A 25418-nucleotide genomic window follows, 5' to 3' on the forward strand; every position below is an offset into this window, starting at 1 on the left:
TGAGAAGAAAAACAGAACAAAAATTTGATCTCAGCCCTCTTGATTGACAAATGAGGAAAGGGTTTGGTAGTAACTGGCTGCACTGTCAGTTGTAATGAAAAGAAATAGAATTACCTGTGTTAATCGGATTTCAGGAGTGATAACTTACTGTCAGTGTAACAGTGAAGGAGAACGGCAGAGTTAAACGTGCCGTTGCAAGAAAGGTCTGTGCAGAGTACGGATGATGCCGTTCTATCAGGCGTGAAAGGATGAGGGGAGAGCAGTGAGTGCATGGAAGAGGCCACCGGTCTAATGCCACATTAAGGAGTTTCAGCTGCCTTATGCAATGTCAAAATTGTTTCTGAAGACCTGTTAGACTATTAGCAGGTATTAAGAGAACACACTGATCAGGTAGAAAAAAAACCCGACTTTTTTTTTGTTGCTTTGTTTTTCTTTTTCCTGCTCCTCCTAGGATGGGAGGTGTATTGTTATTCTTGGACTTGTGTGAGACGAAATAGTTCAATTGGAGATTAATGGTGGCTTGTCCACATGTACTTGACAAGCCAGTAATGTCTAAATCAGGTGTGTGTGTGGCCCTGAAGCAGTTTAGCTTCATTTGAGTTATTCAGGATAAGTCCTTAATTTTCCTCTTAATTTCTGTCCCTTGTAACTAGGATGCTTATGGATTCGCTGTGGTGTTCATCTAATTACCAGTTAGAAACTTTGGAGCCAAGTACCTTAAACTCTTGGCCGTAAAGTGCAACCTCTTGATGAGCAAGGAACATCTCTGGGTCTGGTTCTGACATGCTAAATGTGTATGTCTTTGGGAAAGGGGCTGCGAACTAGAGTTTTACACTGCAGTATTGCAATCTGGATATAAACTACAGACGTCCAGGTTTATAAGTCACAGCTGTGCTCATAAATTAACAGTCAATATTGGAGCTGTGAAGAGATTGTTTGTTGGTAAACTATGTCTCTTCTGTCTTTTCCTGTTCTCTGCAAACAACGAATATCCTCCAGCCAGTCTTTCCAAGTGTTGTGTATATTGTGGAAGATACAGAAATCTGTTATATCTTGTTATAATAATACGTAGTGAAACTATGTTCCATTTTATTAACCATCACATTGGTAGCAAATGCAAAAAGAAATCCATTTCGCTGCTGTGTGCTGCCCTTGAATTGTGCCTGCCAGTTTTAATGCTGGCGTAATTACTTTTCCCAAATACCCTTTCGCTTTGCTGTGCTTCTTGCCAGAGCCAGGGGCAGGAAAGCAACTTTACAGGGGAAACAAGTCCTGCCTTTGTACAGTGCTGTGAAATGCACAGAGTAAACAAGCGAGGGGGCGAGGAGAGGGGGTAAAGTGGGAGTTTGTTTTCCTGCATCGCTTCACTTTTCTTGTGCCAATAGCAGGGTTTTTAAAAAGAAAAGGGGAAAAAAAACCCCAAACCAGCAAATTGGATTGTTAACAGTATCCCTTAGGATCATAAATGAAGGGAAGATTGTGTACGTAATTCATAAACATCCTGAACTATACGCCTTCTATTTCAACTTATTAGGGCATGAAGTAGTGCCTGCCAGGTTAATTTCACACTGGGGAGTTCGGCATTCATGCAGCTCTTAATTTCCTCCTCTATACAAAGCTGTGATAAGGAGAGAATAAGGGTATTTGAATATTTGATTCCAAATAATTCCTTTTAAAGAAAAGTATTTTAGAAGTAGCCCCAAGACAATTATAGTTCAGGGGTTTTTTTAATTGAATTTGGAGACTAATACAAGAATGTTTCTTTGCTACTTATAGGAAATACACTTTTTGTCTAGCAAGCAAAACCCTGTGCTTTACAAAATCTTCGCTTTTGTAGATGAAATTATTGGTTTGAGGTCAGGATGTGGTGGGCAAACAATAAAACCAAAAAAACCCCCACTTGTAAATACCACCAAACTCCTCGCCTTTTTCCATCTGCCAAAGGAAGACTGGAATTGGTTAGTGTGGAACAATAGTCAGTCTTTTAAATAGTTTTAGTGGTCAACTGGAGTTCAAGGATTGTTCCATCCTAGTGCCTGTTTTTCCTTCTGTGATGTGTTACCTGAGCATGAATGCAGGGAATAATGTGTTTGCTCTGAACAGGAATGGGACTAGGATTTTTGTGTGTGTGTGTGTTTTTTTTCTTAGGCCTCACAAATTACGTTAATTGCGTATTTTAGAGACACAAAACCTGTTGCTCTTTTGAACTCCCAAGTGTTACTTCAAAATCCGTCATGGATGCTGACTGATGTTGTGATTTGAGAGAGTTTGATTCGACTGGTCTGGGAGGGTGGTTAAGATGGATTCCTAAGGTTTTGCTTTAGTCTTGAGAAACTCTTGTTCATGTGGGTATTTTCATAGTATTTCTCTTAAAACACCTAAATGATCAGTAAAGAGCAGTTTCTTAGTTTTGAGGTTGGAATGGATGGGAATTGTGTATGTTAAGGAAATAATGGGATCAAGAAGGGAGCTGGTTTTGATGGGAGTTGGCTCAATTATTTCCCATACTGCTTTTGAAGATCAAGCTAGGAAGTTTTATTTGTGTAGGAGGACCAATTGTGGCTTTATATAGACTCCTCAAACCCATATTGCATAAGCTCACCCATCATAGTTTTTTTTTTTTTTTTTTTTTTGGTAAAACACCAAACCCAACCAACCAAAACCATTTGGGAATTAAAAGTGCCCACGCTGCAGAAACTAAGACAGACTTGAGTGATGAAAGCTCTGCTCCTCTGTGGTCCACAAAGTTTATATGGAGATACTTTTAATGTTTGTAGAGAGGCATACTCTCTTATGTAATTGCTTTTGCTGGTATTTGGCACTTACCTTATTTTGGTGATCTGTTTTTTCTTTTTAGCACCAGCAAACATTTTTAAATCAGCTGAGGGAGATCACTGGTATCAATGACATCCAGGTACTACAACAGGCGCTGAAGGTAAGAGGGATGAGTGTGCCATGTAGCTGAATGCATACATCTTAACTGCCTGTGAAAGCCATAAACCCCACCCTTTGTTCCTCCCTCCCCAATCCTTTTCAGATTTATTTTAGGGGGAAAAAGCTGCTAATGATGGCTTTATCACTTTAGAAGGTGTCTTGATCTGTTTTGGTGCTGGCATAAAAATTAATCTGACGTTCAAAAATGGAAAGGCAGGAATGGCCTGACTTGCCCCTAACCTCTGGCCCAACTGTTTTGTGGTACCTTGGTGCTGCTAGAGCTGGCCAGCTGCTGGTTAATTAGTTAACTGTTGCTTTCCTGTCAAGATGTAGTTACGTTTTCTATCAAGGACGGTTCTTGCTCAGTGTGTAGAATGAAGAACTTGCTGCCCTTTGCTAATTTGCTATTATGCCACTGTTTTGTTTGGGGTTTTTTGTTGTTGATTGTTTTGTTTTGTTATGTTGTTTTATCATTATAAATTCTTTAAAAGCGTGGAAGAGCTGCAAGTAAAGAATAGCAGGTCTCTCACTTGTGTTTCCCAATACATATATATATTTATATATATGAATTAAAAAATAATTGAAAAGTCTTCCCTCCATTGCCATTTATAAAGAGTAATTGAGGAGTTAGTGTATTTAAATTGTGTATGTATACAAGTTGTTGCTTCAGATTTTATACTGAATCATGTATACACAACTGCCTCTCAAAAGCCTGTATTTCTGGCTTTAAAAATGAAATGGTAGATTTCTGGAAGAATTTAACTGATGGCTGTTGAAGTCTGTGAGTGTGCTTATTATGCTTGTTGAGGGATTCACCAGCCCTACGAGACCTTTAATCGCTATTTTTTTTAAAAAAAGTGGAATTCTACCAAAGAAGAAATTATTATAAAGTGTTTTATCTTTCCTTTAGTTCAAAGTAGTGAAGTATGTGGAATGTGTTAAATTTGGAGACTTTCTTTTCTGATCAGTATTTCACCTGAAAAGACAGTGTGTGATGGATCTTACAAGTTGCTTGTAATGTTGTCTTCTGCTGTTAAGAAAAATGAGAAGCAGGTGAGGGGACTCTCACTTCTCTTTCATTGATGCTTGAAGGACAGCAATGGTAATCTGGAGCTGGCTGTGGCTTTCCTCACCGCGAAGAATGCCAAGGTTCCCCAGCTAGAGGAGGCAACGTACTATCAAACAGCCCTTCCTGGAAATGACAGATACATCAGCGTGGGCAGCCAGGCAGACACCAGTAGGTATTTTTTCTTTTTGTAAACTTAGTTTAAAGGCAAGGAAGCTGAAAACTTAACCTGTAAAATGATAATCTGCTGATAATTCTCACTTAACGTTTTTTAGGTTATTACTTAGTCTGTCTTTCCTTATTTCAAGTGTTATGGGGATTTTATTTTTTTTAAAATCTGTTTCAACTATTCTTAAGCATTTACCTTTACATGTTGTATGGGACTGATGAGAGGGGGAATAACTGGGTTTTCAGTCTCTTTTCTCTTTTTTTTTTTTTCCTTTTCTTCCCTACTGCAGGATTTATTTGGGGTCCATGTGCTAAATAATTGAATGCAAAAGCTGGGTTCTCTTCCATAAAATAAAATTGGAGAGAGTCTGTGAATGTCTGACTTAAGCACATTAAGAACAGCTTTTGCCTGACAGGGATGACTTTCCCAAAGGGAGAAGTGAGAAGTTAAGAGTGCATTTTGTAGTAAAAGAGTAGGTATTTCATTTGTGAAATAGACTTAATTTTTAACAACTTTATTTGATACAAGAGATCCCACAGCTTGTATATCCTGGAGCCTTGTAGGTTCTATTCCTTTGCTTAAAGTGCATAGCTATTTTTATGAGGGGGAAAAATGTGTTAAATGCATTCTGCAAATAAATATTGGAAATAACATGAAAGAAAAAAATATCAAAGGAAGTTCTGTACTGGGGTTGACGTCCGTGAAATCTGAGCTTCTTTATATTGCATTTACTTTCCAAAATTCTAAAATGTAGAATGTTTTAATTATGTGTTGATCCCTTGACCATAAATGTATCATTTCTATGTAGTTAAAGGAGTAGAATTACTTAGCTTCAAACATAGTATGAATTTCCCCCCCCCACCACCTTTGTTTCACTAATACTGGGGTGGCGCCTGTGGCACCATTGTACAGTTTAGGTTAGATCTCCTTGTCAGTTGTACAGTTGTCTTTTTGTCTCTGGTACCTTGACACAAACATCTTGTTTTAAACTTTTTTTTTTTTAATTAGAGATGAGTTTATTCTCAACATCTCAGATCTGCAAACTGCATTTTAATCATTGGTATTACTTAGCAACCCTGTGTAAAATGCCCCGAGTGGATTAATAGGTAGATGTATTACCTCCTCATGATGTTGTGTGGGGTGGCTTGTTGATTTTTTTTGTTGTTATGGGTTTTCTTTTTCTTTTCTTTTACTTTTCTCTCCTTTGGAATGAAAACACACACAACCCCCTCATATGTGTTTAATTTTCAATATTAGAAAGTTGACACTGAGGAAATGGAGAGTATTTTCAACAAACTGACCCCTGTTGTTGTAGTCTACACTACTGAAGATACACTATGCCAGTGGAATAGTAAACTGGATTGCCTTGCAGTCTCTGTTAATTAGATTATTCAGCAATCCCATTAATAAAGTGGTTAGTTTTGTTGTCACTTACTGTGCTGTGTAACCCTATTGAAGGGGTATGAGAGGAAGAGTCAAGCCTGCAGAAGAGTCTACATTACCTGTGACTGGTGGTTAAACTGATGAGAGTAAGTCTCAAGTTGCATATTCTGAGCTGAATATCAAGGTTCTGCCCTCTTCTCTGGAAGGCTGAAGGCAGACCTAGGTTTCTTACAGCACTACAAGTCAGGAGTCAAGAATCACCGGCTGCTATGGAGAAAGCAGACACACCTTGTGTTTGTTTTATTGTTAACACTTTCAGTGTCTGATCTAGTCCTCACTGGCAGCACTGAGAGCCCTTTTCTTTCCCCTTTGCTGTTTTAGTTAGACTGAAAGCATGGGATGACATAAAGGCATCTTGGCCAACTTCACATTAGAGGGCTTGTGGGGCAAGAGCTAAGCACCTGCAGAAGAAAAGTCTTAACCAGCCTAATCATAGACCCCTTCTGTAGCAAAAGCTTCTTGCAGAAACCTCTGGTTCTTCTGTTGTGATCTGCTTTCCTGTCATTATTTTGATTGGGAATTAATAAAACTGCAGTGTACTTAAAGTGGGCAGGTTTCAGGGACCTGTGTTAGCGAGTCCTGTCATGTAAGGGAGTGTGGTGAAAGACAGCGGATGCCTTGGGAGAAGAGGATGGAAGTGCAGGCATAGATGGAAAACACATCCAGCAATGACAGCTCCAACCATCAACACTCCTTTCTGCAAAGAACACTATTAGCACTTCTCAGTAACTGTGCTGAGTTGCTGACAGTATCTTGCCTTTCAAACTTGACTCCCTGTTACTATCCCACGTAGGTATAATTACATGCAGATAATTATAACTCACCCTTACTGCTTCACTACACGTATGAGCGTTATGAGTCACCGAGCTTCGCAGTCCTTCCAAGCTAAATCGCCCAAACAGGGGATGAGAGGGAGTTGCCAATAAGTATCTGAACCTCTTCTATGCAGCAGAAAACCTCCAGCCACTTATGAAGACATTTTTAAATGTGTACCTTGCATAAAGGTGAATCAGACGTGTTCTGTGAGCTTGAGTGGCTGTCTTTCTTTGAAATGGTTACTTAGTTAAGGAGTAAAAATAAAAAAGGTAGATGCAGTTAGCCTGGATTGTGCCCTGGCTCTTCCAGAGGTGACGGCGGTCATTCAGCTGTTTGAGACTTGCATTCTGTGTGGTAATAGGCATAAGGAAACTGCATTTCTGTTACTAGCAAATGCAACATTACAGCAGCTGCAAAAATATTAATACCCTTGCATAAAATTCACTCCATCTTTAAAAGCAAAGGCTGACTTGCACAATCTTGTTATTCAAGATGTTTGCCTTTTTGCCTTTTCAAAATGGCATGTGCAAGAGCCTGCCTCTGATCCTTACGGGTTCCTTCCAGCTTCAGGATATTCTGTGTCAAAAGTGATGCACGCAAAGTGATCTCTTTGCAAGGTGTTACTCTCTGGGATATGTGTGTGTTTGGGTTTTTTTATTAATTCCTGCAGTTTGTGAGCAGAAGGTGCTTAAGCATTAGGGCTGCAATGAGCAAATGAACACCTTTTAATCCAAGATAGCTTAAAGTGTTCTGCTTAGTAGCAGAAATCGTAGGCACTGCACTTGAAACAACTTTAGGAGTACTTTCCAGCAATTTTTTTTTTTTTTTCCAACAATTCAGTGTATTTTCACCTCTGGCTGCGCAACAGAACTGTTGCATTGCTATGTACATATCCATTCCCCTCGTATTTGAGGAAGCTTGCAGAGCTCAGGCTTAAAGGAAGCATCAGAATGAAGAGAAAGACATGTATTTTAGAAGCTGGATTGCCTTCAAATGAAATAGCTGACAAGACAAATTCTCTTCCTCCCTTCTTTTGATAGCTCAAAATTCTTTTTTACAAAAACTGAATTATTAGTCTTTACAACAGCACATTTCACAGCTGAAACAAAAGTATTCAAACCTTTTTCTAAGGACATAGTACAATATAAGATGTCACACACACAAGCGTGGGGATTGTAGACTTTGTTGCTTCTGATGACCTGGCTTTTTACCCCTTCCTGTTTTAGAGCTTGAGCCTTTGTATAGGTTTCAAAAGGAATTCAGTCAACCTTGTCCAGTGAGGTAGACTTAAGAGCACCTAAAACCTCCTGAAGTGATATTTGTCACACTTCTTTAAAACCCTTACATTTTAGAGGCTCTGAAAAGTTTAGAGTAATATGTTTTGATGCTTCACTGTCCTTTCTTGTAGACTCCTAATGTCTTGCCTAAATCCCTCTTCCTTCAGGTTAAGTTCTTTATTCTTTGTGCTATCCCCTGTGGAGGCTATAGTATGCTTCATTCCTTTTATCTCAGTTGATGGAAGCATTGCATGCTTGAAGATTGCATATCACGACGACCCCTCAGACTCTTCAGAGATCTAAACATCTTTTCCAAGTCATTTTTTGATGCAATTCCTAGGCCTGTTGTCAATTTCTTTTAGACCTTCTCTAATGGTTCTGTGTTTTTAGTGAGCCATGGCTCTCAAAACAATAACCACACTCAGATGATTTCTTAAGAAGAACTTGGGTGGATCTCTCTAAATGTCCATGTAGTATTCTTACAGTACACCTCAGTGTAACACTTTGTATTTTCTTCAGCACTGTGAATTGCAGGTTGAACATGAATCAGTAGTAGTTCCTAGATCCTTCTTGGCACAAGTCTTAGTCCTCATGCTATAGCTGTGCATTTTATTGTTTCTGTAAGTAGAATTTGACACTAGTTTCCTCTGTCACCTTACCTAACTCGATATTGCTATGTGTCTTCATGACATTTCCTTCTATTTCAGGTTCCTGGGAGTATCTCCAGTTTCATATGGCAGGGTTTGTGCTTCAGAATGTCAGGAGTCTTGTACCATGTGGCCCTTTATCTCACAGATGTGATTCCTCTTTTGTTCCATAACTACCTCTCTCCTTCGTATCCTGGCCAGTGTGAGAACTGTCAGTTTAAGGTGTTACCATAGGACAGTGTAAATGCAGCTGAGGAAGTTCTTGTGAGATAGTTGTGGCTGACATTTTGCTACCTCTTTCATCAGTAGATCTGTTTGGGTTGGCTAAGCAGCTGCTGGGATGCTGTGTATTCTTTCTTCATCTAGTTTTAATCAAAATTACCTTATACAGTCAATTAAATGTCTTTAGATCTTCATGTAGGAAACCAAGACCATCGTGACATTTAACATCACAGAATAGATCATAGAATCATAGAATGTGTTGGGTTGGAAGGGATCTTTAAAGGTCATATAGTCCAACCCCCCTGTAGTAAGCAGGGACATCTTCACTAGATGATGTTGCTCAGAGCCCCGTCAAGCCTGACCTTGAATATCTCCAGGGATGGGGCCTCTACTACCTCCCTGGGTAACCTGTTCCAGCGATCTACCACCCTTACAGATCATGTGGATGGTAGAATATAGGATTTTGCTTGGCTCTGCTTGTCGTAAAACGTTTATTCTCAATTTTTATTTTCTTTTTCCTTATTTTCACACTGTTGGGGTGTTACAGTTGGAGTCTTTCTGCTAGATTTCCATACTTGGCACCTGTCCATTGAACCCATCAGGCATACCCCTTCGTTTTCCTCTCCCAGTGCCAGTGGTTGCATCATTATGGTTGCTTATCGCGGGTCCCTGGGTTCAATTGCTACTCCAGATCTGTCCCTCATGCTGAGTTTCCCAGCCTACTCAAGTTTGAAGTTCCTACTCTCTGCCTCCTCCTCATATAAGTAACAAGTCAATAGCACAGTAATTATTTTAATGACCTAGGCAATTACCAAGTAGCAACCATTTATTTAAAAGAGGATAGAAACTTTTTAAGTAAACAGATTGATAAGAAGTTGTTTTAGAAAAGGAAGAAGATATGTGGGGATAGATAGTGTGAGCATTTACTGTATACACACTAGCGTATTTGTCACAAATTTCAATATACAACTTGAAATGGCTTTGTAGAATTACGAACAATGTCAAACTCTCTGGATTTTATGTACTAGAAACAAGCATTATTATATAATAATGTTGTAAGCCAAAAATACATGTCTTAGTAAAACACTTGATTAATTCTGCATTTTAATATAAATTGAATAAACACCATGAGTGCAGTAAGCCAGACTATTTTGATGAGCAGCTTCTTCACAAAGAATTTTTTCAGAAAAAAAATTTTGTTTGCTTTAACAACATTTTCATTTCCTAATGGTATGTGATATACAATAATTACCTTTATAAGGATGTGCCACACAGAACTGAAGTGTTCCGTGGCCTAAATGAGAGGAGTATGACAACATCAGCACATGCAAATTAAAGTCAGGTAACTATAGTGGACTATAGTGGCATTATTTGCAGTACCTTTATGAAATGCATCCTTCAGGCTGTCACAAGAAACTGTGATTCCAAAGATACTTTGGCAAAAAGTCAGCTGCCTCTTTTTTTACCCTTGAACTCAGACCTTTAATGCAGAAATCAGTTGGACACATAGGAAACTGCAGTAGATCAGTTCCATGAATGAATTCCACCACTAATTGCCATAAAGTAAACAGTCATAGGTTTTATTAATGCTGTATTAAGTGAAATAAGTATTTTAAAACTTGATTAAAGTTAAATTGATTAATGATTGTGAGAGAAGGCAAAAGTGATTGTACTTGGAGAAGAAATGCTTGAAAAATTGACATCTTTTCACTTAAAGAGAAAACCCATGTAAGAATTAAAAAAAAAAAAAAGATTTTAAAACAAACACCACTTCCCCTCTTTCCACCCCCCTCCCCCTGCATAAATTTGATGTAGCGTATATACCTTTATATAATTTATAATCGACTGGCAGGAATGCAAACTGTGCAGGCAAGGTGGGGGGGTTACTTTTATTTTCAGAGGAGTTTAGACTCAGACTTTTCCCCTTCTCTTATGACTCCTGTTGAGATATCCTCTTTACAATCCTGTGATTTAGGAGTCAAGCCATATGTGAGCTGTGGCAGCTTAATGAGTTACCATGTCAGCTGAGGTGTTGGAAAAGAGCTCGGACCTGCTCCAAGTACAGCAAACGTGAGCTAAAATACATCAGCCAAAAATCTCCCAAACATTTTTGTTTTGCTTTTACTGCAAACTAAAAGCTTGCATGGAGTAGGTTACCATGGATCAGCTGACAATGAGGAGTCTATTTTACTGACATAAGTAATGCTAGGTAAACCATCTGTGACACAAATCGATTGTACCACTGGTGGTGATAGTGTCTGGCAGCAGGGCTTCACTGTATTGTCTTTTTATCTTTCTTTTTTTTTTTAAAGCAGATCAGGAGCAATGTCTATGTGAAAGCAACATTTCTAAAGAGAATCCTGTACTGTCTGCTGCAACCCCTTGCATGCCAAAGGAAGCTGTAGCGTTGATCTGCTTTCTGAAAAGAGGCAGAAGTCAAGGATTATGGGCTTTTTAATATTAAAGTGATGTAATCACTAGAAGTATGAATGATGATAAAGTTCTGAGTACATAGGGTGGTGGTATAGATTAATAAAGGTCGGGGAGCTAGGGAGGTGCATCAAAGTTGAAGAATGTAATGAAAGAGTGAGCTGAAGTTGACCTTGATAGAGGATTTATTTATTTATTTATTTATTTATTTATTTAGTATAACGGTGTGAGATTTTGTTGACCACATAATTTTTAGCTAGGTTGTGAGTTCTTTTCTGGAAAATATTCTGCATATAAAGGAATTTACATTTTAGTCTCACTTTTTTCTTTATTGTTATATAAGAATTTCATCACTCTTACCTCACTAGAAACTGGCTAAAGGAATATTCCCCCTCTGAGTCAGCGATAGGAGTAATTCCATACTTCTCCATCAGTATGTGTAGCTGCTGGATTGAGGATTACTCCGTCTTTAGTTGTGACCACTGTTACTACCTCCAGATAAAATGCTTGTCTCCAGTGGAGATGAGGTACTTGTGCATGACCACTTGCAAATGGGTAGAAAACATAACATAAGCACCCCATTTTAGAGTGTAATAGGTACTGTGTGTGGCCATGGGATCCTCTCATTGCTGCTGACCTTTCCAGCCTTTCTCTTGCTGTCAGGTTGTAGATCAGAGCCGTGCTTGTGCATGACCCAGGCTGAGTTAGCCTGAATTCCATTGATTGTTCTTACCGTTGCAGCTCATATATCAAAACTCCTCTGGGTGAGACTTGTGCTGGTGGTTCTTGTAGCTGCTTTAGTACTTCCTAAGGAGAATTTCAGGCATCTGATTTGAAGTATCTTTCTCATACACTGGAAGATCTGAGCTGACTATAAAACACGTGAGAGTAAAATTAGGAAGGGCTGCTTTTCTGGTTGTTGTGTTTTTCCATACTTCCAGATCATGACAGATTGGCCACTTTTAAGGTGAGATTGCTTCTTTTAAAGACTCACTAAATAAAACAGAAATTCAACCTTTTGTATTGAGAGAAAGAAAGGGCTACATTGAAAGCTATTTTCTGAAGATACTGGTGTTAACAGGAAAGTTCTTTTAAAACTTCTCTTCAGTTTCAGCTCCATGTGAGGACAGGTCACCCCATTTTCTGTTCAAATGCAGCTGTGGCTCTGACTTTGGTATCACTCGTTCAGCACTTTATTTCAATCCAGTGAGAAGTGTCACAGACAAGTGAGCCCAGGTGAACGGGGGAAGCTGCACAGTGAGTCACCCTGTTCAGCAGAAATGCCAGAAGCTAGATGGAGAAGCTCTTTGGGTGTGAGTAATTGAGCTGGCCTACAGAAGGAGAAATGCAGACAAGCTACATGTATCTCTGTATGAGCAATTATCAGGTTCAAACCTCTGTCTCTTTCTCCCATAGTCTTTTAGCTTCTGTTGTCCAAACCCCAGGCGGGAGTCTCTTTCGTAGCTCTTTGAGTAATCTTTGGCCCTGGATGAGGGAGACTGAAGCCAGCCAGTGCTCTGTGTGTGTCTGTCTAATACTGCACATAAAAATCTCTTTTGCACGTCCCCTCTATCTCTGACTTGCAAAATGTGACTTCTGGCCCTTAAAATCATGAAGACCAAGAACCGTGGCTTTTCTGAAGGTTTTATGAAGTTGGTGGGTGTTCCTGTTGCCCCTGGCTGCTCTGAAAACGTGGCTGTGCCAAATGTGAGGGAGTTCATTGATGTTGTGGTGTCATGAGAGCAACAAAATCCCTCCTTACTCAGGAGGGGAGTGGTGTTGGTACCCCTGGGAAACAGGGAGTTTTATGGGGGATGTCAGTATCTGATTCTTTAGGTAATGGGAGCTGGAGAGGAAGGCAGACGTTGGGTTGTTTTCATCTTCACTAGCCAGTCAGTAGCCCATCTAGCATTCCCCACGTGTCCAAGTATGGATCTTCATTTTGACTGCAGTATTTGCTTTCTTAATTCTCCTGTTGAGATGGGATGCTTCCAGTAGTCAGAAATAGGATTCCTCTTTAGAAGAGGAATGCACAGACAGGACAGAGGATTAAACTAAGTAAGGAACTCTCCCACGTGTTATGAAACTGTGTGAAAGTGTTTGGCTCACCAGTGCACAAAAGTACTTGCAGAATTTGGTCTGTTCTGGGAAAACTCCACACGTGTGTCTTCATGAGGAGGGAAAAACAACTAAGCTTGGTTAAGGTATGCTTTTTAAGAGATGGCTGTCTTCATCATGTGTTACCTGGAAGCAACTGATTGTGGTAGCTGAAGTAATACGTTTAAGTGTGTTAAAAGGGCTTTCAGAAACCATGGATTCCTAGATTTGTCCCATAGCTTTGTGCAACTTAAGGTCACTAGGAGGAAGGAAGACTGTTGCCCATCATATCTTAGCAAGTGCAAGCTGCTGAGGTTTTTATCTGGCTTAGAGGCAGAAGGGAGCCGTTAGCAGGGTTAGTGGTTGGAAGAGCAGAGGGCACAAGAGGGATGGACTGGAATGGCACTAAGCAACCCACGTGGGCTCTCTCTCCTCTACAGTAAGACTTGCTTTCATTCTGTTTCACTTTTAATTTTGAGAAAGATAGTTTTGCTTTTCAGATGTGATTGATCTCACTGGAGATGATAAAGATGATCTTCAGAGGGCAATTGCCTTGAGTTTGGAGGAATCAAACAGGGCATTCAGGGAGACTGGAATAACAGATGAGGAACAAGCCATTAGCAGGTAAACAAACAACTTATATAAAGCAGAAATTAAATTAAAGAGTTGGAGATTGGCCTGTATTGCTTTTTTTTTTTAACTTAAAGAATAACTTGTTTACTTTCACTTGTGCTACTGATATGCCTGGCTTCAGGATGTTGCTTTAATGTATTGTATGTTCTACATTGGAAAATAGTCTGTTATGTGTGGGCTAGAATTTAATAGTATATTTCATGTTGATGTATTTTTTTTTAAATACTGAGGAAGTGGATGAAGATAGAGGATATATGCTCATATTTAAATAGGACCTAAAATGAAAAGTTTATCATGTCTATGAAGTAAAAAGCAATTAAAACAAAATATAATTAAGAAGCTAATATTTTTTTTTCCTGTTCTTTGTAGTGTGCACTTTACAATAACATTTTCTTACCTCTGTGCTGAGGCTGAGATTGAGGGAGCGGGTAGTAATGCTATAATTGAGTATGCTAAGAGCAGCTGCTGTATTTCAGCTGATAAAGTATGCCATTAACATATTTAACAAATAGGATTTATAAGCTTTGAGTGAAATTAACTTCTTGGTTTAAAGTTTTATGAACTTAACTGCCTCAACTCGGGTGTGATAAGTGTCTGTAAGTTAACTTTTGATCAGATTTTGCAGTAACATTTTGTACAGTGTGTGTTTATATGTAAATGTAGCTATAATTATGAAATATATGGGCCTTGAACTAAGCCCAACTATAGGGTTGTGTGGGAGGAATGTTGGTGTTTCTCATCTGTGGCTGGCCTTGGGATGGATGTTGGATTTCTTCATGTGTGACTGGCCTTGTTCTAGGGAAAAAGCGCAACGATTTGATCCTTGTGTTATAAGGTTAAGTACTGCCTCCTTGTAAAAGTCTTATTTTATAAAAAATTAATTTAGATGGAGGAGATTGACCACAATAATTCTTTTCCTCAGTTCACTGTATTTATCAGGCTAAATGGATTGTCAGAAAACTCCAACTTGGACAGTATGGAGGATGTGATTTTATCCACAGTAATTTTATTTTTCTTTTTGAAAAATGAACTTACAAATCATGAGAACATATCCCTCCACCCATTTGTGATAAAAGACATGTTGTTATGAGTTTAAGATACATATTTTAAGACAGGAGAACTGAGATTTTACACTCTCAGCCATTAGAAGACAATTTTATGGGGTTGCTTCTCCCCCGCCCCCCAAAGACCTCAGTAGGTGTAGAAGCTGATTGTGGGAAGTCTTGTCCAGTTCTGATTCAGAAGTTGAGTTCTTGCATGTTCTTTTTGGAAGGATACAATTGTAGTAATTACTGAGTTGTGGTGCAGGCAGACACACAGAAAGATGCATCTATTTCTGGATTTGAAATCTTTTTTTCCCTCATTTCTCTTCCTCAAACTTTGACTGCTTCTGCTGTGCTTAGTTCTTGGGAGCCTTGAAGCTTTAGAGGTTTTTTTCATGTAGACTTAGTTTTTTCACTTCTCAGACTAAAAAGCCCTTTTTGGTCTTATCTGCTTAGCCTATAACTAAGTATTATAATTACATTTACTTCAATTATGGGGGGTTTCTTTGGTTGCAGAAAATAACAAAGTATGCCATTTTTCCCCCCATACATGCAAAGACATATAGGCAATCTGTTCAGTTATATGCAGAGAAAAATGGGTGTCTGGTGAAACAGAGATGTGTAATTGATGGAAAAACTGCACGTGCAAATAGCACGTGCCAGATGAAGCACTTGTTGCTGTGAAGGGGGATATGGTCTGCACACCCTACTTCTCTTTCTGTACTTGCTGTAGTACGCTGTGGAGTGTTTGTTGCATGAATTCATCCCCCAAAGCCATACAGAGGTCTTGACTAAAAGATCCAGAGTGTATTACGGCACAAGAAAGGGAAATGGGACTTTGCTTGTGAATGGAGGTGGAGAAGAGTGAGTATCTTGAGTGTTTTGGCAGCACTGGGGCATTGGATCAACTTGGTTGTGTACCAAGATACACCCTGAGTTGATGGCAAATTATTTTAGTTTTAGAAACAAAGGAAGTTCAGATTTCTTGAGTTCTTGATCCAAACTGTTCAGTCAGTTTCTTAAGGACAGGACTTAATTTTCTATTTATTTTTGTATTTTTAAATTAAAACACTTCATAGTTGACACCCCACAGAAGAATGTTGGCATTCCAATAGAAAGCATATTATCTGTGCAGGATGTCTCAAAACAAAAAGAAGAACGCTGTGGTTGTAAACAAGTTAAGCTGCAGTCATTTACTTGTGTTTTTCTGAGTTAAGTGAGAAGTAAAAATCAAATAGGAAGTCAATAATAAGCAAATTAAGCTATGGAAGCACTTTTTAATAAAATAGCATGTGTGCATATTTAAGTAACCTTTGGGGTGGAGGATATGGTTTTTTTTTTCCCAAAGGTATTCATAGTGCTAGGGACCTAATTCACAGTGATTTTGTTAAGGTTTCCAAGGGAGCATTAATGGAATTTCTTGACTTGCATAATTATGTTGTAATGCACGTAGAATTTGTCTTCCCGAGTGTAATTGCCTTGTGCTACTTAATGAGGACAGATCTGATTACTGTGTAGGTGTTGAGAGGAGTGCAGCTGGAATGTCCAGCGTCCAGGCTGAACATCTTGTACCTGGCATGCTTAACGTTGTGGGGTTTTTCTTACTGTTCTCTCCTCGAGTCTCCCAGGGAAATGGGCATGATCAGTGCATTTCCTAAGGAGAAGAAGCTTCTCCTGCTCAGGTTACTTTGCATGGATTGAAGGTGAATGAGGCTGACCAGATAGGGCTTGGCTGGGGAAGCTAGGAAGGTGGGGCTGGGAGGAGGAACAAGCTGGTCAGGTTGTTCCCCTGGCAGCCCATGCTGTAAGTGCATAATAAGGACGAGCACAACCCCTACACTTTTTGGGTTTTTTCTTTTTAAACACAGTCATTCAGACAGCTGGAGACCGTGCCGTGGCGAAGCATCGTGTGTATAGGTCAGTGCTGAGACCTAGGAGAGATGTTGGGTTGGGCATGTTCGTGACCTCCCCTCCTCCTTTTGCCGAGCAGCCCGGCAGGGCGGGGCGTTCAGCAGCCCCTTCGGCGGGCTGCGGCAGAGCGGTTTGGCCGAGCTCTTGTGCTGTGGGCTGGCTTCGCCCGAGGCTGATTGCATTGTCTGGCTAGCCCCAGGAAAGCGGCTCTGGAAGGCTGCTCCCCCATGCCCAGCTTGCTGCGGAGAGAAGTACAACACTGCTTTCAAGTCCTGTGCCGAGCCTGGCGTTAAATGACCCTCCTTGCTCCAGAGTTTTCCCTTCAAATCAGCTTCCAGCTCCTGGAGCTGGGGAAGTACCCTGCACGTAGCTTGTGGTTCTGATGCTGGTGACTGCTGCTGTGGTCTCCGAGGGTCACAAAGAAGGTGTTTGAGCTGCATAACCAGAATTGCTAAAGCCTTGTACTAACTTTCTGGAAGGATGCAAATTTTGTTGAGAGCAATGTGTGAGTAAGAGTCGTTGCCAAGATAATCTCCCTAGTCAGGACCGCATGAATATAATATAGTGAGCGCTGTAGCGTGACAGTTTACTCACTATGCTGGTAAATACATTTATTTATGTCGTTTTTAGCTGACCATTAGGTTCCTGTTTACTGTGCTTACTTTTATTTCAGTTTGCATCACACTATGGTTGTGGCTGAAAACGAAATTGGCATATAGGGTGTGCAGCTTCTGTGTGTGCTGAGGAGCAGTGTCGTGAAGCTTTGAGAATCAAACGCTTTAAGACACAGAAACAGATTTCAGATGCTGGAGGTGAGAAAATACCTCACCCGGTGAAGACACAAAACAAATGCAGGAAGACATTTTACTAAGTAATTAAGTTGCTAAATGGTAGTACCCTTGTGGCCAGTGAACTCTTTCACTTTGAGAATATATATGTTTCTGCAATGAATCTTGAAATGTTCTTGAGCTTGAGGGAGGTGCAAAAGAATTTCGTTCTTTCCCTGAAACAATAACGTGGTGTGGAGTAAGTATTGTAGTCCTGTTACAGCATCATTCTAAACTTACTCCACTCTGTCAGAGTCTTCCTGTCATTTTAAAGGCCCCTCCAGTTGAGTTTAAAGAGAACTTTAGGTAATTCTTGCTGAATGAGCAGTTATTTGAAAGATAGATGATGTTTGTTTTGAATTAATTTTTAATGTCAACCATCAAAGAACTTATACTCTCAAAGCAGATACAGACTGGTCACCTAACACTTGTGATTGTATCAGTGAGAAAGGAAATTAATTTGATTGTTTCTTCACATTTTGGAGTTTGCTTGGGGGAGATACTATCATTGCTAATGTAAGACTTTTACTGCTGAAGAGTCAGGTTCCATCCCTGTGTATTGTTTGAAGAGATGTCAGAGCTGAAAGTCTGAAGAGGATTGTGTATATGTCCTTTCACTGTCTTTTGAAACAAGATGTACTCTTTACAAGGTTATATGTCAAAAACTAAATTTCAGAAATTGATTAATTCTTAGGAAATTACAAGTTTTACATTCTTCCTGAGATGCCTTGATATAGTAGTGGTATCTATACCAAACTGCCTCTGAAATTCAGAGTGCTTCTGTTTTGTTTCTGGGTTGGTTTTGCTTTGTTGTTTTTTCAAAATAAGTAGCAATCCAAATTAGTATGTCCCCCAAAGCAATTATCTATAGTAAATTAATACTTTGTGGTTCTTGTATACCTTGAGATAGCTTAAGAGGCTAGCTTGAAACAAAAAGTTAGGAAGCTGAGGGATTAAATCATGTGTTTGTGGTGGGGATTTTTTGTTGTTAATTTTTTTTTTTCTTCTCAGGGTTGGTTTGTTGGGGTTTTTTTTCCTCTTTTTTTGTTTTGTTTTGGGTTTTTTTGAGTTGATCGAACTTTGCCCTTTAGTAACTCCACTTACAGAGCTGTCTAGATCTGCCTTTCTTTGATGTTCAGTGAGTCTAGAGCCAAAGGGGGCAACCCTTCGGGCTGCACAAACTACCTCGATGCTTGTCATGCAGCTTGTGGAACCATTTGCTGGGCAAATGTAGTAGTTCTACAGCACATCAGCCTTTTCTATGATACTCAGGCTAGATAGTTGGGAGTAGTAACTGTGTCAGTAACTACCGATGCCAGGCAACTTTATTAGGTAGAGTTGCTGTATGACCTGAATGTATCCATCTCCATCTTTCTCTTTAGAATGCGTGGCTACCACATTTGAGGTGTTCTTTGTCACTAGGTTAAGAACATGTGCTGGTAAAGAAATGCTGTGTTGAGTGAAGCTTGAGTTTGGGGGCACAACACACATGAGGTCTTACTGTCATGTGAAATACGGACATTGAGCATGAACCACACTAGAACAGCTTCCTGCAGATTGTGGTCGTTGAAGCATACAATTAACTTGGCTGACTGTTGAAAAATTGTGGGGAGATGTCTCTCTGTGGCTCAAAAAGTAACTACTGCTACGTAAAGCCATAAATACTGTTGTAAAAGTTGGAAAAATGGAAACTAAAAAAGCCTCTTCCATTTTTGAAAGTTGCCTAGCTAGCTTTGGTTTCCTGTCAGTAAAGTATGTATTAGTGACTTAGTGCTTTGCATACCAATAAAAGTACTTGTAGATGGAAGCACTACGCTAATAGTGCTGCCAAAAATTTCTTATCCATCCTATTTTAATCTGGCTCTTAAATAATTGATGACTTAAAGACATAGCTCTTGTATCTAGAGCTCTCACAGAAGATGGCTCCCTCTCTGATACCATTTTCCAAAAGGTGCTGGAATTACTGTAGCATATGTAAAAGTAAAACAACATCTTGCTTTTGAAGATCTGTTACCACGTATGAATTTAAACCCCAAGTTCAACAGCAATTAATTAGAAAATTATGTAATTAAGATGTCTGTATTAGTAACTGGAGGTGTTCTACTATGTCTTTTTTTTTCTTGCTTTTTCTCACATTTTTCCCTCCCTTCTGTTCCTGAAGAGTTCTAGAAGCCAGTATTGCAGAAAATAAAGCAAGTTTAAAGAGGACACATCCAGAGGTATGGAGTGACTCTCCAAACCCTTATGATCGAAAGCGGCAAGACAACTGTCCAGTGGGATTAAAGAATGTTGGCAACACATGCTGGTTTAGCGCTGTCATTCAGGTAAGCACCCCTTCAATTAGCTGTGTATACTCTTAATTTAATGTGAGGTGAATTATTTTAAGTGGATAACTTAAGATGTCTGTTTTCCTGGGAAGCTGAGGCCACTGCATGAGATGTTCTTGAGTATTACTTATTTATTGCATCTTTTAATGTGTTCATCCGTAAGTCTGATTGAAGAGAAGAAAGTACTGTATCATAACTAAGTGAAGCTTCAAAATTCTTCTTATTAAAAAGTTGTTGAAGACAAGGAGATGAGTCTTTGAAGATCCTGGATGTCTGCAGCTCATGCTGACATCGGTGACAGTTGTGGATGCCTAAAAACATGTGAAAATTGGATTATAGATGAGGATCAGACAATTTTGTATTAAAAGGGATGCATGCAGATGACTGAAAGGGGCTGCCTGACAGTGGAGGTAGGTGGAGGAAATGAGACACTATCAATCATGGAATGCTTTACTAGAATAGCTACAAGGAAATAGCTCAGTAGGGTAAAAGGGAGGAATAACTAATAGAGGAGGAAACTTGAGAATGAGGAAAGTGAAGGTCTGGTATGGGTGCAATCATATCTGGTTTGATTTGTTTTACCAAATACAGCCAATAAGTGTGCTCTTTGGTTTTGTGTATACATAGATGCATTAAAAGCTAACTTTTTAAAAGATTTTAAAGATAGGGTCAATAGAGAAATGAATGCAGATACCACATCTTACTTAACTAGTGAAATACAACGTTCCTGGATTAGTAATTCATTGTACATAAACTTAATGAGCCTGTCTCTTTAGAGTGTTTGGGTTTTTTTGGAAGGGATTGCTAAATCTGTGTAAGGTTTTGTAAATAAGCTGTAGATATATTCAAAAGCATCCAAACCCACAGAAAACTATGAGTGAAACTGGAATACAATAGGGGAAAACTTATTTTTACTTTACAAGAAGGAAATTCAACATTCCATAACTTTTCAGTCTGATGTTTTGAGAGGAAGTAGATAAAGTATTTAGTACCCCTTTTACTCAAATTACGATCAGGCAGAAGCACTTCAGATAAACTAATACAGTTACTTTCATAGCAATGGCTGCTGTAATTGGCTGAGTCTATTTAGATCAGTGTTCTGCCCAGCAATTTCAGCAAGGGGATGCTTCCAGAAGAGTGCAAACAGTTTGCATGGTGCTGCTGTGGTAAAGCACTCCCAAGTCTCCAACTGCTTTCATCTTGGGGGAGTTTCTTTATCTTTTGCAGCTTGTTGGTAATCTTCAGTGGACTTCTCTTTTAGGTACTTGTCTCCCTTGAGCCTTGCAAACACCTTGCACACCCTTTGGGTATGAACCCCATAGCTGTGCTCTCTATTTGAGCTCTCCATTGCATGAAAAAGCACCTTGGTTTTGTTTGGTTTTTTGAATCTGGCACTGACTAGCTTCTTATGGTGGCTTCCATGTCTCCTGGTGGACAAGGCAGTTAAAAGTTGATTGCTGTTAGCTTTTTGGACTGCTGTCATACAGGTTGATGGTCTCCCTTTCCAATCTGCCTGCCAAGCTGTGGCCTGTGTAGGATCTTTTCTCACCACTGATCTGCCTTGTTGCTGTTCTCCAGATCCTTTCTAGCTCTAGCACTATTTTAGTTGGGGGACCAGGAAAGTTGTCAATGTGTGATTAGTATGTTGGACACAGATAACAGGCTCTTCAGGAAGGACAGGGAGGAATGAGAAAGGAGGATGTTGCATTCCTCTTGAAGGAGCAGCTCAAATGTATGTGGAACTTGCGTGGGACAAGAGGAGAGTATGTCAGTCAGGACTGAAAGAGGCTGGTAAAGACACCACCCTGGTTAGTCTATTACAAACCACTATCCTCAGGATGAGGATGTGGACAAAGCTTTCTTTAAAGGCAGGGAAATCTCTGGATCACACAGCTCATGGTTCCCATAGGGAACTTGATTAAACGTCCTGACACCTACTGGAAGTTGAACACAGCAGGAAACAAAGAGGATTCCTGCAGAGTACCAGGGACAATTTATTGATACTTGTTGTGATACAGTTGATACTTGTTGTGATACAGTTGATACTTGTTGTGATACAGTTGACCAACTGGTTGTGGTGCACAGCTGGATCTGCTGTTCCCTAAAGTGAAAGAACTGCTTGGAGATACAGTAATGTGGGTGCTCTTGACTTCAGTAACTGTGAAATAGTGGGGTTTGAGATCCTGGTGGGAGGTGAGGAGGGAGTAGCAGGGTACAGACCCTAGAATTCGGGAGAGCAGGCTTTGGCTTTTTCAGAAAGTTGCTATCTGGGATCTCCTAGGAGGCAGCTCTGAAGGGCAGAGGAGCTCAGGAAAGCTGGCAGAAGCCACTAATTGCAAGAAGGGTCTGTTCTTCTGCATTTTTCCCCATGAGGACAGGCAGGCAGTGGAGGTTGCCAAGAGAGATTGTGCAGGCTCTATTGAACCTTGAAAGCTTGAGATGTGCTTGGAAAAGGCTTTGAGTAGCCTGGTATGATCTCACAGGTGAGCTTCTCATTTGAGCAGAAGGTTCAACAAGATACTTCAATCAGTCCCTTTTGAGCTGAATTACCCTATAATTCTGTAGTAAGATTTTCTGTTTCATTCTGTCTTCATTTCTTACTTACTTTATTCTGCTTTTAACTACTTCATGTATTGCACTGATACTTTCACGGAACTATCTGTCATAAAGTCAAAGTTTTGAATAATACAACTTAGCTTGATGCCTGTCACTTTCTGTAACATTTTAGGGTTGCTTTCCACCATGTATGTCACTGTACTTACCTGTGTGGAATTTAGCCACCTTATTACATAGTCTCTCAGTTTCACATGATTGTTTACTATATTGCTTATCTCTGTAGTGAGCAAACCTGGTCATCTTGCCAGTTGCTCTCTTTCCTTGGTCACTTCTGAATTTTGCTTTCCAGAAGAGATTTTGTGAATTGGCAGTAACATCGCTTCGGGCTGGAACAGATGGTTTGCTCCTACCCTCTGTTTCTTTTTGATTGTCTGTTTGTCTGTGCCTGGACCTTCCACTTTGCATCATTCCTGCTTAGTTGAACACCTTTGTTGAATGACTTCTTCAGAAATTACTCTGAAATCCTGGTAGACTACATAAACTGGATTGCTGTTATCTAGTTTTCATGACTTGATATTGAGTGAGTGGGTTTGGGTTTTTTTGTTTGTTTGTTTGTGGCAGAGTTTCTTAGTTTTGATTTGGTTTGGGGTGGGGTTTTTTTATGGGTAGGATTTACTTACCTGCTAGTAGTACTTAGGTAATGCTGCAGATAATGAAGCAGGAAGAACTCTTATTTTGTTCTACCACTTACCACCAAAGTTTTTGTGTTCTTAGGCTTCTTTCCTTTCAGCATCTAGTAATCAATCAGGTGTTTGAATCTTCTGTTTTCTTGAGATCTTCTGATGCTTCCTTTGTTTATCCTTCTCCTTCCCTTATGCCTTCACATGCATAGCTCATTCCAATAGCAGAAACATTGTCTTGGTGCTAATAGAGAAACATTTTATTTCAATAAAGCTCTCTGTGAAGCCAATATGTCTTGGCATTTTACCTTCTCTGTTGTGTAATCAAATTTTACATTCCATAGTAGTCCCAAATCTCAGTGTGACTGATTTTGTGTGTATGTGCATTTCTGTAAAAGATGATAAATACACAGGAAACTGCATATGTGTAAGTAATGTTTTCAAGGAAACTTGAGTTTTAATTCATTAATCACAGAGATACAAACAGAGGTTAGGGAACGTAAAAACCTATGATCTCATGTTGTTTATACCTGATGTGCAACTTTATATCTTGAAAATTGATTATGAAGAGAGATAGCTAGTTCTTATGGTCACCACCAATATTATTTTAAAAAATCTGTGGTGTTTGGAATGATAATACTTTGATCCTAAAAGAGAGTTAAACTTCTGTGTTTAGGTCTATAGAATGAAATACAAATAAACTATTGAAAGATTTATAACTTCAGCTGGTTGAAAATTTAGGTTATTAATATTGTCTGCCAGCCGGGAAGACTTAGGTTTCCAACAACCATCCCAGGAAATTCAATGCATGTTAACTTGGAGCATTAGCTAATACCATATTTATTTATCCACAGGGCAGATTGACTCCTTGGGTTGCATTGACTATGTCGAAGTATTTTCAAGCTTTCTTAAGAAGGCTTGAAATCTGACACATCACATAGGTCAACAATATCTAAATGTTACATACTGTCAGTCACAATAATACAGTGTGAAATACAATCTAAAACTAAATTGCAAAGAAAGAAAATTCTTCTTTTCATTCTATTTAAAAGGTGCTTGTTAAGGGAGGGGGGGAAAAAAAGCTCTTGACATTTTGACTACTTCCTTATGCAACGTGTGCTGGTTTTTATGGCCATCAATTATCTGACTTGTTCAAATGCAGTTGTCAACTGTTTGTTGTATATGCATTAAGAGCAAGAAATTCCTTAAGATATGTTTACAGTGAGTGACAGGAAACCCTAACAAGCTTCAAACATTGCTAGAAATACTGCCTTTTAGTCTGTATTTATTTGTGCCTTAGAGGAATACACACATGTTGAAGACTTCCTCTTCTGTAGGGTAAGAGGGGAGTCCGTCTCTTTAGATAGCTCCAAAACAAAGTTTTTTGCTTCCAGCAGTTTCGTTCAGCATCTTGAGAATGAAGAGTAATGTTTTTTCTGCAGCATAACTTCTAAAAATCTATCCTGCTCTTGGAGACTTCTGACTTGATAATACCTTGAATTTAAAACTGAGCCGCCAAGAAAACATGTCAGAGCAAAACTGTATTAAAGAATGCTCAGGTCTTCCTTACCTGCCAAGAAAGGGATCAAAGTCCCCTGGTGATTTTCTTGCCTCCTTGAACCTGTAATAAACCTCATTTTTGACAGGAGCTCACCCATATGTGCTTTTGATACTGGTTAGTAAGATTAAATTTTATAGAACAATTCCTAAATCTTGAGGTTTTAGAATATCTCTAGGAGTTTGTTTGTGTGGGTTTTTAAAAATTCTCATTATTGTAACTGTATCTACCTCCTCTTGAAATAGAACTGAAGATACTGAGTTTTTTAAAGAAACAGAACACAAATATGCTACTGCGTGCTTTCACTTGTTTTGCAGTAGATTTCAGTGGGTCCCTTGTAAAAAGGTAACTTTGCTCTTTCCTTGGTTTTAAAGAGTTTATAGTGTGAAAATGGTGTATATAATATATCCATTGAGCCTGTTAAGCAACTCCTTTGAATCACGTGAACGTGAGTTCTGAAGTGTTTGCAGGATGCAAGGCAGAGAAGGTGGGTCACTCAGGACATGGATGCGCTGCTGGAGTTGTGTCTGGAGGTTTGCTGCCTCTGCAGGTTGTGTCCCAGATGTTTTGCTTTAAGGCGTTGCACAAGAGAGAGTTTATCTTTTGGAGTTCCAAATAGGATTTTGGTTGTGTATGAGAAGTAATCCCCCTGGCAGCTCTTGCCCCTTGAAAAAGGTGCTGTGGGAGAGACCAAGTAGCTGAATGTTTTGTGAATGTCACCACTCAGTGCAGCAAGATAAATTTCTGATGCAGGAAAGAAGGTGTGTGGGGCATGACATGAA

The 25418-nt window shown here is 39.5% G+C and overlaps 1 protein-coding gene across 2 annotated transcripts in view; it reads left to right on the forward strand.

The window, feature by feature from the left end:
• The window catches only part of USP25 (ubiquitin specific peptidase 25), a 92385-nt gene that overhangs the window by 18575 nt on the left and 48392 nt on the right, over positions 1-25418 (forward strand). For both annotated transcript variants that reach the window (XM_084269769.1, XM_084269770.1), the window contains exons 2-5: positions 2858-2935; positions 4027-4171; positions 13602-13725; positions 19677-19839. In XM_084269769.1, the coding sequence (XP_084125895.1) occupies positions 2858-2935; positions 4027-4171; positions 13602-13725; positions 19677-19839 (510 nt within the window). The remainder of the gene's footprint in view (positions 1-2857; positions 2936-4026; positions 4172-13601; positions 13726-19676; positions 19840-25418) is intronic.

Source organism: Gallinula chloropus (assembly GCF_964237585.1).
Source record: "Gallinula chloropus genome assembly, chromosome: 1".
In the NCBI taxonomy this organism is placed as follows: Eukaryota; Metazoa; Chordata; class Aves; order Gruiformes; family Rallidae; genus Gallinula; species Gallinula chloropus.